The 14,541-nt window shown below is 40.8% G+C and overlaps 1 protein-coding gene across 1 annotated transcript; it reads right to left on the bottom strand.

Annotated features, from left to right (window-relative positions):
- Positions 1 to 945: 945 nt before the first annotated feature.
- On the bottom strand, positions 946 to 12,748 carry LOC146798568 (transmembrane protein 272-like). Its single transcript, XM_085627763.1, has 4 exons — positions 12,691 to 12,748; positions 9,628 to 9,690; positions 7,225 to 7,404; positions 946 to 3,210 (listed from the first exon to the last, which is right to left on the bottom strand). The coding sequence occupies exons 1-4, from the start codon at positions 12,746 to 12,748 to the stop codon at positions 2,990 to 2,992; spliced, it is 522 nt and encodes a 173-aa protein (XP_085483889.1). The 3' UTR covers positions 946 to 2,989.
- Positions 12,749 to 14,541: the final 1,793 nt, after the last annotated feature.

Raw genomic sequence — 14,541 nt, 5'->3', positions numbered from 1 at the left:
CATACAGATTTGCGCTGCGCAATAACACTTTTATTAGTATGTTACATCATTCCCATCAGGTTAGCAATGCTACAAATTGTTGGATATGTGGCCGACTCCCTCCCTATCAGAACTATAAAGGAATTCTACCTCTTTTTCCATACCCGTTCACACACAATGGCTCCTGTGGAGCATGGTTTAGCTTAATCAATTCCTTAGATTCAAATTCTGCAGTTTATCAAGACAACTGGGTATGGGGAAATCTGAACTTAGTTTTACTTAAAGTCTGCCACCCCAACAAGGAGGGACTTCCCAAAAGAACAGGAACTGATCTAGAAAATGAAGTATATGGATTAGGTAATTTTACGCTTAATCTTATGATCCTAAATGTCGAATCCGAAGCTACTCCAATTTTGCCCGCTATGTCAATATTTCCAGTAAAAGGTGAACTATGTGTAAGAAAGAATGGTTCCATACATATGGGCCATAGTAGATGCACCACTGTAATAGAATTCAGTGATCAAGGCAAGTCGACATTTAGAGCTTCCCGCCATTCCTATTTTATATGTGGTCAGACGGCATATGTACGTTTGCCTCTAGATTGGGATGGTACCTGCTACATTGGATTCCTTTTGCCACCTGTTTTTCTAGCTCCTCCTGATTATCACAGAAATACTCGTTTAGTACACAATAGAGAAAGGAGAGATCTCCCAATAGTCGACTACACTGAAACAGCATGGGAAAAATACACAGATTTCAATAAAGGTCTCTTTCCCTATATAGGTACCGTTACTAATAGTAAGCTGATACGTAGATTAACCAGAACCCTTGAAGCAGTAGTGAACGAAACTATTTCCGCCCTAGGCAATTTAACAGAAGAGCAGTCTGCCATGCGGATTGTTGTGCTTCAAAATCGTCTTGTCCTTGACGTCATCCTGGCCGATAGGGGCGGAGCTTGTAGGGTCATCGGATCCAGCTGTTGCATATTCATACCAGAAAATTCGCCATCTGTATATAAAGCTATAACCCGCCTTCATAAGATTGTAAGCCAGATACACCAGAACCCAGGCACCTGGACTTGGTCCGGTTGGTTTTGGAGTGTATTATCTACCTTTGGATGGAAGGTTCTATCCTTCCTAGGTATTGGCCTTCTCATACTATTCAGTTGCTGCTTATGCCTGCAATGTGGACCAGCGATTTGTGGTCTGTGTGCCACATCGTGCATTCCACATCAAGATTTTCATTCAAGATCCCGGAAGAAGAAAGAAGAACAAATGATGCTATATGAACAGATCAATGGATTAATGAAGATTGATATCTCTTGACGGGCAAGTAGGGGACAAGGAGGGAATGTGGAAATATGGATTTTTCTGGTCAGTTATGTCCCCTATCTTGGACCCCAACGGTTCTATGTACATGTTACAAGTACATGTATGTTCCCTCCAGTTCCAGTTATGAAGACGCAAATACATGTGCGTCCACCGTTAACATGTCCTCTTTCAGATCCGCCATGAATAGGCCGGATATTCCATTCCTAAGTACAAAAGGCCACCGCCTTTATATGGTTCACTTATGCCATTTTTTCAGTCCAGGCAAGTAGGCCCTGATTCTGTCATCAAGCTTTCCTTGCTTTCTGTCTCTGAAGCTCCAGTCCGAGCCTGCATCTGTGACCATGAACTTTGTCTCATCCTCTGCGCGGCTCACGATGCCCGACATCAGCTTGCTGCCTGCCAAGAACTGTATTTCACCTTCGAAAATTATCTGCTCCGCTTCCTGCTCAATGCATTCCTGTCTAGTAGTTTAAGTAAACATTCTGCCAGCTACCGAGCAAAGGCCCGGCTTCTCTGTCTTCATGCAAGTAATTCATAGCCCTGTTACTATGGAAGACTCCTGCCCTCGCATCTAGTGTAGACACTTAGACGCTTGTACACGCACTAACATTCAGTATAGTCAGTATAGAATAAGATTCTACTCTGAGAGACCTCTCTTTTGGATAACATAGTTCTTTAAACATAGGATGTTAGATATGATTTGGGATTAGGTTGACTTGACCCTCCAGACATCTGTCGCCACATGTAGAGTTAAATGTCAAGTCCCCTTCACCCCCTAGTTGCACGTCAATCACACGTCATGCTGCTGCGCGCGCATTTCTGTCAAGTATTTCTGCTGACATTGCGAAATTCTTTCATGTAACCGCCCTCTTATGACATCACATCTGATGACGTTCTTTAAATCACTCCCAGTTACGCCTATTTTTGCTACACATGTGAAATGTTATCTTTGCTATCAATTGTTACGCCTCTTGCATTGGCCTCACTGTAATGCCTATTGTATAAAAGTAATTGATTGTCAATAACGTATGTACTTCACTTCCTGAACCTTCGTGGTGATGGAACTTGGAGCAACCGATTATAATCGACCATTGGAATAAAGCCCATTCCGAACCTCTAATACCACGGATTCTGCCTCTTATTTACTGAGCTATTTTATTATGTTTCTGTATCAAATTAAGTTCCCGACCAAGAGGGAAAATTAAAAAATTATTTTCTCATCGTCTTCATCTTTCAAAATACCTCTTCTCCCCCACTCGGCCCCAACGCCCCACTGCTCTTACCTCCACGGGCCGCGGCTGAGATCATGCTATGTTTTCCGTTGGCGAAATACATGGGCCGCTTGTCAGTGACCCTCTCTCATTGCCAAGTTTTACCTTTGACCCCTTCATGTGTCCAGCCTTTGTGCAAAATCAGGATACACTACACCTTTGGTTAACATGTGGTCCTTATTGTTAAACGACGTGCCTAATAATAATAGTGTTGGGCCATCATCCTGGTGTCTAGATGATGTGTCAGTCAGGAGGAAAGGTGGTCCCTAATTGACAGTGCAACAAAAACCATCTATTAGCAATTATGAATTTACAAAATAACCAATTTCTTGAGTCAATGTTGTGCAAATAGTCGAAGGAACTGCAAGTTTTCTGACAAAATGTAAGGATTTTGGGGCCTAAGGTTCATCATTTAGTAACACAGGAAACGCAAGAGGAGCACTGAGAACAAAGACAGCAAGAGGAACAAGAAGAACAAGCGAGGAAAGAGGAGAAAAGTTTGACAATGATCGCGGGGAGAGACAGGGCCAGGACGATCCACTGGATGATCAAGATGGAGAACGTAAATAGGTAGACAGTTCTGTTGCAGTTCGTGTAGTTGGGGTACAGCGGGAAAGTCCAGACGCTCCCTGTTGGGTGAAAAAACTGAGATTTAGCATATCACCCACACTGATCTCGGATCCTTGCTGACCCATCTGTTGTGTAAATCAATCTTTAAAATAATCCTACATTTTTTCCACAAAACCCATGAGTGCAACAGCCACCATGTGTCACTTAAAACTCTAGTTATGTGGATAACTCCCTTTTCTTGGCTTAAAATGTAATCCCCTGAAGGTACATTGATATCAATGATAACATTATGAATCTTACAGTTAAGCAGTTATATAATATAAGCTTGAAGACACTGTATATTCAATTTACATGAAACAATTTGACCAAAGCCCTCTAATGCACGGGGGAGGGGGGATTAGAAGACCATAACATTAAATATCACAGTATATACGTGTACATTTTCACTTTAAATATTTACCATGGAAAAAACAGAAAGCATGAGGATGCATTTAGACAGATTAACCTTTTTGGAGGAGAAATTATTCGCAATCAGGAAGTCCCAGGAAGCAGTTATGGGATGGCTACAGTAAAACTGGTTGCACCTTAGCGGTACTGAGTGAGATGTGGCGCAGATTAAAGAAAATCTCTCCGAAGTCCCTTCTTCAGGTGTTTTCACTCACTGGGGCCATCTCTGACCCCACTGATAAAAGTTCGAAACTCTAAGGTTATTTTTTATGTTAAAATGGCTTTTTATCAGAGGTGAGTATGGTAAGGCTCCGTTTGAAATACTTTTTGAGTAGGATACATATTTTTTCCCTTTATCGTCGAGCTCCGCCTACAACTGATGGTAAACTCCAGTTTACCTCTTAGAATATAATTTTCATTTCCGTGCTGGAAAAGCTGCTTGGAAGGTTCAGCCAGTATGGTATAGACCTGGTCCAATTGTTTTAAGAAAACAAACCCACTCTAGTTCAGTAGATCACGTTGGCCTTCTTGCTTAACACACTACAATCTGCATCTCATAATAAATAATGTACTTTTCTACTGTTAAATCTGTCAATTCTGTCTCGCCAAAATTTCATGAACGGTGTGGACTATATTGCCCCTGGTAATTAGTGGGTGATGTAAACTCCATACAACTCGGAATTCCGACCCCTGCGCAAAATCTGGCCCACCCACAGCAAGGAACTGCAGAGAAACTTCGGGCCCGATTCACAGAACTAACTTAATACAAAATCCTAAACTTACTACCGTTTTGGTATTCACAGAAGGCAATTACTCATTTTGGTATTCACAGAAAGTACTTAATCATTTCGTTATTCAAAGAAGTTAGGAGTCCTAACTTTAGGACTCCTAAATGCCTTCTGTGAATACCGAAAGTCTTAAAGTTAGGATTTTTCTCAGTTTAGGAGTAGTAAAGTTAGGACTCCAAATTTTAGGACTCCTAAATGCTTTCTGTGAATACCAAAAGTCTTAAAGTTAGGATTTTTCTCAGTTTAGGAGTCCTAAAGTTAGGAGTCCTAACTTTACTACTCCTAAACTGAGAAAAATCCTAACTTTAAGACTTTCGGTATTCACAGAAGGCATTTAGGAGTCCTAAAGTTAGGACTCCTAACTTCTGTGAATACCGAAATGAGTAAGTGCCTTCTGTGAATACCAAAATGAGTAAGTGCCTTCTGTGAATACCAAAATGGTAGTAAGTTCAGGATTTTGTCTTAAGTTAGTTCTGTGAATCGGGCCCTACATGTCTTGTGCTTATGTTTGAGTTGTGATTGATGCTGGGTTCATCCATTCTAGTCAAAGGGGTAAATGAATATGTGCCTGTCTCCCTTTATAGACCAATGAATAATAACTGATTGAGGGTTTCAAGATTCGAGAAACAGACAGGTGTCAAACTCCACTGCCCTTGTCTCCACGAAAGAACTGAAACTCTTCGCCTTCTCCATTTACTTCTCTCCCTACCCAAAGTCCTCTCCTGGCCAATCCACAACACCTCCTATCAGTTTATGAAGATGTCAATGATTTTTCTCACATGGATTTTACCTGTCCACACCCAATTTGTAGGTAAACCAGACCTTTTTTTAAAGCTGCATCTGTCAGTACAAAATATCTGCCCATGTAAAGCGCTGTGATAACCTCTGGGGCTACATCAACCCAATACAAATATCGCCAATAAAATATAAAAAATAAGAGATCTGGAGGCAGGAAAATATAGGTATTTAGAATCAATTTATGGAACAAGCTGACACGGGAAATTTGACTTCGGACAAATATATCATATTTTAAACAATGCTTCAAAAAATTACATCCAGCCCAATTTTAGCAACCACTTTAAGTGCTCTTAAATAAAAAGTACACAATGAATCTGAGTTTTTTTACTCAGAAATAGAATGTATCACTTTTCTTACCTTGCCCAAAAATTAAAATCCTGGTGGGTTTTTTCTGTGGTAATGTTAATAAATTGTACAACTAGCCATTAAGAAACAGGAGCCTATCAGGTCACTTTATCTGTAAGTATACTCAGTTTCAGTTTAACTTTATTCGGATTCAGTAAAGATCCATAAAAGTACAACATCATTGTAAACATATGACATACATTCTTCACTCGAGAAAAATAAAACATAAAGAATAAAAATAAATGTCATGAAGCAAATACATAGCGAAAAAGAAAAAAGGCGATTTTTTTAAAAGGGAGAAATGGGTTTAACCAGTAATATGTACGTTGTCCATCAATCAACGAATTATAATGGACTGCTTGAGTTGCGATAGGGGCAAACATATACCCTGGCTTAACGCCGTTCACAAAAGCTTGTCCAGTATACATCTAGAACATAGCTTTTCCCTTCCCCTTGCTGCCGAAAACATAATCTTAAAATCAGCAAGGGATGCACTATATGCCCTATATCGTACTGATAGAGCAAAGGCAGAGTTTAGTAAACCTTCTATCATTAGATATATGTCCATCCCGAGTACAGTCGACACTAACTATTCAAAACCACAGGAATATTTAAGGAAAATTATTGGGAGATGGAACAGGCGTCTGCTCTTTCGCCTTAGGGACAACAGTGTAAAATATTTCCTATGTTTCCCTATCGGCTACAACAAAAATCTGGAGGATACAGTCTGCCCATGTGGCAATGGTTGCAAACAAACCTTACTACATTTTTTGTTTTTCTGCGGATTTTATGTAAGGTATACTAAGCATTACCTCATCCCCCACTTTAAAGCTCATGGGACGACTAATTATATCTCTGCATATGAAGAAATACTACAATTGGGCAGTGATGATATGATTTTTCGTGTTAGCTCCTTTTTATCAGCAGCCATAAAATCTAGAGCTTCTATGCTTTCCTGATGATAAATGTTATTAACTATTAAAAGGCGCTGACTATGGCTAACCAAAATATATTTATTTTGTTTAAACAAGTCATTGTAATTATCCATCTGTACTATAACTATGTCTACATGCTTGCCATTTTGCACAGTAATGATGAGGTTTTCTCTACAGCTTATTTTAGATACATTATCGCCTATTTTTATTCAATAAGACTATAGTATACAGGGTCTACAATGACAAAATTCTGATTCTATCGTTGGATGTTTACAATTTGCTTATTTGCACAGAGTCTAAAAGTTTACATCTTGCGTCTTTGCACAGCCTGATTGATGGACAACGTACATATTACTGGTTAAACCCATTTCTCCCTTTTAAAAAAATCGCCTTTTTTCTTTTTCGCTATGTATTTGCTTCATGACATTTATTTTTATTCTTTATGTTTTATTTTTCTCGAGTGAAGAATGTATGTCATATGTTTACAATGATGTTGTACTTTTATGGATCTTTACTGAATCCGAATAAAGTTAAACTGAAACTGTAAGTATACTGAGACTGATAATCAATATACCCACCACTTCATGCTCATTCACTAACTTGTAACTGGCTTGTTGTGCTGTGTGCTTTCATTTTAAAGCCCTTTCTTCATCCACCATCTTATGGATGGCAATTTGTGTTTATAAATTATCTTGCAAATGGACTGCAATTGTTGATGATAACTTTCCCTTGAACTGTACGACATAAGTAAAGGTATTACCTGTGATAAGCCAAGCAAACCAAAAGAGGCTCAACAGCGCAAGGATGCCATAGATGAGCTTATTTGGCCTCAGTCCAGCCACAATAGAGAGGAGGGACATGACGATGATGGTGACGCCATTGACGATGAGGTAGATAGGGATGAAGCGTTGTGCTGGGCATTCATGTAGATAAACAGAACCTGTAAGTATGAAAACAACAGATCAGAGAAATAACTACATTAGGTGTTGCATTACAGAGCAATGAAAAATTGCCAAAGAAATCTTCAGTAGGGTGGCTGATATTTAGTTTGATCTTCTACCAGTAAATAACACGTTGCCAGATACTCCAGACTCGCCTGATAGGAGGAACTAGTCTTATTAAAATGTATAGAATGCAGACAGTATGGCTTCAGATCTCCAGGACACTAAGCACATGCTGGGATTTGCAGTTGTGTGGTTTGTTCTTGAAAGACTATGGACCTCATTACAAGTTAGGTCAGTGAAGGCACTTGGTAATGACATTACCCTAGGATGCGGTATTTACTACCCCAGTTATGGTAAACGCCTCCTCTACTTGTTTTCATCTTGCAACTGAGACATAACATGTACAATTATTATGGTAGCACACCAAATTCTGGTTTGTGTGTGTTTCGGTTCAGGAAGGACCTGGCTTGGCAGTTCGGGCTGGACTGTTCCTATTGGAGCAGGGTCGAGGTTGATTTGCGTAAAGCTGGGTCCAAACTGAGTCGTCATTGTGTGCCAAATAACGATGGATTGGGATGCGGCCTGAGTGATTACCAGTGGCTGAGAATAATTCAAGCATTCCATTCATCACTGTTTTGTATGCACACACAATTCCACATAATTTGGCATTTCTAAAGGCATTTTCCTTAATTTATTCCAATAGGTAAAACTGTGAGGGTATGTTTATCACACAACTCAGAATCCCTTACTTTACACAGAGATCAGAATTTAGCCATGAACTTGAAATGGGGGCCTAAAGCAGTTTAGCTCAAAAACAAATGATTTAACATACCTCCTGACTTGACTCTGGTTTTCTTTTTAAACCACCTGTGCCTTGTCACCTTATTTTTCTCCTTCTTTTCACCTCCCTTTCTCCAATCCTCATCCCCACCTTTGCTTTGTTCTTTTCCTCTCATTCTAGCCCTCTTCCAATCAATCATTTCTATTGGACCCTCTCTTTCTCTTTCTTTCTCTACCTGTCTCTCACTCTCTCCTTCTCCCATTTACATTCTCACTCTCTCTTCCTACCGCTCAGTTTCATGGTCTAGCTAACTCTTTCAATCTATTATTTTAATTGTATTTTACATGCTTTCCTTATAACTCATCGGATCATTTTGGGATCACGTGACGATCCATGACTTATACTACTGACTCAATTGTAAGTTGTGAGGCATTATATAACACCTGCAGTCACACCTCAGAGCTCTCACAAAAATGTGACATGAAAGAGCTCATGCTTCTCAGCAGTGTCATAGCAAGAATGTTAAGGAAATCCTATCCTATGAAAATTGTAGAGTGTATGCTTAGGTTGGTTGAATCTAAACACAGAAACCAATGTGATTCCTTTCCGATGAGTTACCTGCAATAATTTCGTGAGGTGAGTCACATCCTGAATATTGGCAGAGGTTCCCTCAACCTCTTGCCCTTGGATTACAGTCGGAGAGTTGAGAACTGTTTTTAAGAGACACTCAATTAATTCACTATGACAGCTCTCTTTAGACTGTGGGGAAACATTTGAGTCCCTTCCGGCTACTCAGACATTTGTCTCAGTGAATTTTGGTGCTTGCAGTTCTGTTCTTCCAAAAGAAAAAAAAGTGCAGAAGGGCGAGTAGCATTAGGGTTTTGGCCTAAAGAGGTATTTTAAAAAAGAACTATCCAGAGATGTTGTTTGGGCCTGTTTCCAACTGAGACTACTTTACTTGTATTTATTGAGTTTGAAAACATTGCAAATGGCCAACATTCCAGAGATAGCTACTTTATAGGGTGAAATTAAGGATGCCTTAGTTGAGTGGAGAGGTTGAGGTGGGCCTGTTGCCGGAGACAACCCCTTGGTGGGGTGTAGTATGGACTTAATGATCTACCACAAACCAAAGTGTCACAGCAGTTCTGCTCGAGTACTAACAAAATCTTTCATAAAAGAGATGCACAAAGATCAACCACGTCCTCGTTAATGAGGTAGATCCCAAATCGCATGACGTACACCAAATAAGGCATTACTAGTCAACGGGTTATAAGTATGTATCCATTCAGCATAAAAAAACTTTCCAGGGGTGGTATCTCCTAATCCCATGAGGTGAACTGGAAAAAGGGATGAAAAGAGGATAGAAAAAGGGATGCATATGTCAGGGTAGAGGGGAGACGAAGGAGTACAAAGAGGCAATGAGATCCTTTGATCTTACCAATGACAATCTCAGCGATGCTCAGTGCTATCCAAACAAGTGACATTAGACCAAGAAGCCATTCTGAAAAAGAAGAAAACATATCAATCTCTGAAATGCCTACTGCTACTCATCTGTGATACTAAAGGTAGAAGCTATTTAGAAAAGTTAAGTAAACAAAAACCAACATTCAAATTAAACGTTCCGTCCCTAACCACCTCACCTTCTCGCCAACAACAGGTTAGCATCAAAAACAGAGCTGATTTAAAGGGCGATCGGACCCCTCTTATTTCTATAATTCTCATCTCTTCCTGTCTTATAATTCTCAGCCCTTTACTTCTTGTAGTTCTCGGCGAAACATGTTTCAAATCACAGAGCAAGTGATTTTTATTTTTAGTTCATTTCAAACATATTTTTTGCATATTTATTGTTCTTTCCTATTTTAAGCAGTAAATTATAATTTCCAATTGCAAAATAAGTTCATGCCATACTGTTACTCTACTTTGTAAGTTAAGAACTCATGTAAAATCTTTTTTGCCAGCACGCGTTTCACTCTAGGTTTCATTACCTGTGTGCGCTCTAAAGGCAAGCATCCGACTCAATATGTGCCTTTCGTTCTAAGAATATATCGAAGGAAACCTCAGATCCCTCAAAGTTGTTACTGAATCGCAAGATTGTTCTGCGATTTGGCATTTGGAAGGGGAGTGTTTAGGGCATCCCTTCCAAACAGTGATTCCCAGTGGTATGTATTAATATTTTGGGACCAAATTTTGTTCACAAAACGTAAATATTGTACCACCAATTCAAAGTTGGTGGTAACCCATTCAAAATAGGAATGAATACCATGGGACCACTTTCCCTTTGAGAATGTAACACAAATATTTTTTAAGAGTGGGCAGTGGTCCCAAAGACCACTGCCTACTCTTAAAAATGTACTTTTAAGCATTTCATTTTTTTCTTTTTAAACATTCAGTTTTTCATGAAAGTTAAACGGCTGCATTTTAAAGTAAAAAGTGTTGCTTTAATCAAAAGCAATCACAGACAAGGTGGTCTGCGGACCCTAGCAGGCCACCATCCCTGTGATAGCTATGATTCCTAATGGGTCGCAAACTGCGACCTATCTCATGAATATTTATGAGGTAGGTCAATTTACGACCCATTAGGAATCGCTAATTGAAACTCAAAAAGTTTCGTACCTTAGGAATAGTGATCTAATAATTGCGATTTGCAGGAAATCGCAATTAGGAAATTAATATTCCCAATGTTTGTACATCTGGCCCATAGTGGACTCCTCCATCACCCCAAGAAGGCCATTCTCCATACAGCCACCTGCCTCAGTGTGACCACATCATCCCTATCTTCAGGGCTCCTCTGTAGCTCCCAACCCCATTCTGCATTACGTTCAAAACGTTTTATATCATTTAGTAAGTGATCTATTCAAGCAAATCTAGCTAACCAGCTGAAAACGACCTTCTTTCCAGGCCACAGCTTCAACAAATAACTGCTGTAAATCATTGATTGAATACTAACACCCAACGCTGTGGTATCCATTCTCATAAGAAGAAGTAGCGTCTGAGGGACAGCTTCCAATTTGCAAATGTGGGCTATTGGGAATGGGGATCCGCCAGAGTTCCAAAGTACTGCTGCATGCACCCAGCGAGGCATTTGCCAAATGCGTATTCTATTTTTTATTGGAGTTCCTGTTCCTATAAAGCACAGGAAGTGGAATGATAAAATAAAATGTTGTTTAAGAATGCAAAGGCAGGGATGAGGTCCGCTGCCCCTTGCAGTCCTCCGTCCCTACCATTCTGCACCATTCGCAGACAGAAACCTGCATCATTGATGTTAATAGGACAGGATTCTGCAAATCCTACTGAATGTTCATTTTGTGCTCAAGAGTAATATCTCTATCACAGTCGAAAAGGAAGGTATGGTAACAAGGTGTTCGGTGTGTACAAACACCAACTGGCCTGCGATTCAGCCCATAGTACATCTGGAGCCGTGTAACAAATATGGTGGCTTTCCCTCTTTGTGCAATGGTGCACCTTTAAATAGTTGCGCCGTGTGCAAACAGGGAAAGAGGGCAATATTACCATGAATGCTCTGCCCCTAGGGCAGCCGCGAACCAGTGCTGCCCTGGGGACAGCGCATTCCAGATAAATACGGCACAGTTGTTTCAAAGCTGCTCTGTGTTTCACTGTGCAGGTGGCACCTGCTTGCACTTTCAAGAGGGGTGAGAAATCCCCTTGCAGGTGGATGCAGTGCAGGGGCGTAACACAGGCCCCCACATCCCCCGCAGTGCAGAGGGGCCCCTAGCTGCATGGGGCCCCCTCAGCACTGTACTCACGCTGGAGAGCTCCAGATTAAATCCGGAGTGGGGGCCCCTCTGTGTACCTTGCAGGGGGGCCCCTTCAACTTTCGTTACGCCACTGATGCAGTGAGTGACTGCACCCGCCCACAAGGGGATATCTGTGAGGTCCATGGGACCCCCTTTCTCCCCTCTAGAAGGCTGCCTTTAGCAGGCGCCTCCTGAAGTCATGTCTGCATCCAAAATAGGGCGCAGGCGCAGAGGCAAAATGCATGGGCTCACGCCTGTGTGCAAATGAGGAAACACCCTCTGTAATACAGACTGGGCCATAGAAGCATCTGAGGGCTCTTCTGTAATACCAAAGTGTCTCGCGGGTGCACAAAGCTGCCACACATGCCCTTTGCACCCCTAAGGCACTTTTGTAATACGACTCCAGGTCTCCAAACCACAGGGACCTGGAGACTGCAATGACCTGCCATCTGTGAAGATGTTTGTGCCGGATGGTATGTCAAGGCATGAATGGAGATGAGGGTGAAGTCTCCATCGGTGATCCATTCATGGAAAAGCTCAGCAGTGACTAGGCATAAAGGTGTAACTAATTTATGTGAATTTGTGAGAAAAGCAGTGACTGGAAACTTATTTTTCTGAATAAAATGATTTTCATTTCCAGAGGAACGCAACCATCAAACACCAAGAACTCTCCAACACCAAGAAAGTCCCAGAATAAAATGATAAACTTAGTTAACTCAAATGCAGTAAAATAACCAAATACTCACTGAAACACTGAGTGGCATAGCAACAGCAACTCTTGACTGATGTGTCCTGTGCAGACATAAGACAGTGATTGCATTAGAACTGAGTTCAAGCTGGGCATTGAGCAGCTTTGGGTCTGCTTTGTACCAGCAGGGAGCTGTGGTAGGCGTGCCTGGATGCTGCCTTTAACCATGAAATGCGCTACGAAGCCTCAATAATGGTGCACTATACAAATGCTAATTAAAAAAGACAGTAAAGAATGAGTTGAATTTTCCATTGAGAGATGTGTGTGTGCTCATGCTGTACCACAGGTCCTCTTTGTGTTTCATAGTAGCATTTGTGAGCATTGCATATGTGCTTGCACATCCAAGAAAGAATGTTGTAGAAGTGAAAGCGAACCAAACTTCCAATCTTCTCTTTCAAATATAGTAGAAGCCCTTATTGATTCCATATTGATATTTTTTTATGTTTCTATGTTTTTTACATCTGTCTATTTACCTGGCAGTCCTGGTGCACTCTGTCTTGGGCCATGACTCTGTTGCTTGTTGGTTTTCTTCGTATTCAGTCCCACGGCACACCAAGGATGTCCTTATGAGCCGATGATTGGCCGTTCTTCTTGTTGGCCAACCTGCAGAACAGTTTGGATTAATTAGTTTGATAATCCCAAATGCAGAACTTTGTTTGACATATTTTGTTCATCTCAATTCCACTCTTTCTTTCTATTTTTCTCCCTTGCCACCTCACTCCTGACTGCCTTGAACTAGTTTTCTTTGTTGTCAGTGCTTCTTTCCCTGTTTTATGCTGCCTCTTTCTGTCACTCATTAGCTTGCTTTACTTTTCTTGCTCACTTTTCCTTTCACTTGTATGTCAGAATATCGACCAAAGAAATATCATGCTGCAAGAATGTTGTAACAAAAAACATCTACTGCCAAAATATTGTGGAGGTAGGTTCCAGGGAGGAGGTAGAAAATGAAAATACCTCCACTTTAACCATAACTCTGATCACAACCAGCATGCCAAGTGAGTAAACCTGCCCTTAGGAGAATTTTGTTTACCTTATGCTCCTTCCGTCAATTCATCAATTCATGCTTTCCCCATTTATATATTAATCCAATCATCCATCCATCCATCCATCCATCCTGCCTTCCTTCCTTTCACCATCGTTCCTTACAATCTTTCCCATCTGCCCATTCTTCAACATTCCCATTTCCCCTTTTATATGTTGATCTTTTCACTCTTCCATCTATCCTTGTGTCCTTCCATCTACCCAATCTTTCATGCTTCCATCCATTCAGTCTTTCACCCTTCCATCCTACTTTTCACCTTTTCTTCATTATATCTTTCAACATTTACTTCCTTTCTTGCAACCTTCCTTTGAACACCAGCTCTTTCCTCTCTCATTCCATCTACCCATGTTTATGTCTCTCATCCTTATTTTGTTCTTTCTTACTATTCTTTCTCATGCTCACCTTTTTATTCCACCCTCTCTGTGTCTTTCCCTTATTTTAATCTTTTCATAATGTCTCTGTTTATTTTGCTATGAATGTCAACCCACCTACCAAACCACTATGTCCATTTTTTACCTAATAATATTTAGTAGCATTTTGTTTGCAGACTTGCAGACAGGAAATCACCATGACAATCGAATTAACGTTTTCGGGGAACCCTGCCTCTGCCACGAAGAGGAGGGGCAGGCCACCCCCCTTGGTCTTGTGGCCGAATTGCAAATCCCCATTCTAAATAATGTCAACTCTTACGAACATATATCTACTGACTTTTTTGGTGCCTGTTTGGTTGTCCTTTCAGACCGAGACCTTGTATGCCAAAGACCAGATCCAATACTCATCATCGAATAGTCTCCTCCACCGAGCCAA

The sequence above is a fragment of the Triturus cristatus genome, chromosome 9, assembly GCF_964204655.1.
Source record: "Triturus cristatus chromosome 9, aTriCri1.1, whole genome shotgun sequence".
Taxonomy (NCBI): Eukaryota; Metazoa; Chordata; class Amphibia; order Caudata; family Salamandridae; genus Triturus; species Triturus cristatus.
This window is presented reverse-complemented; position numbering and strand designations above follow the sequence as displayed.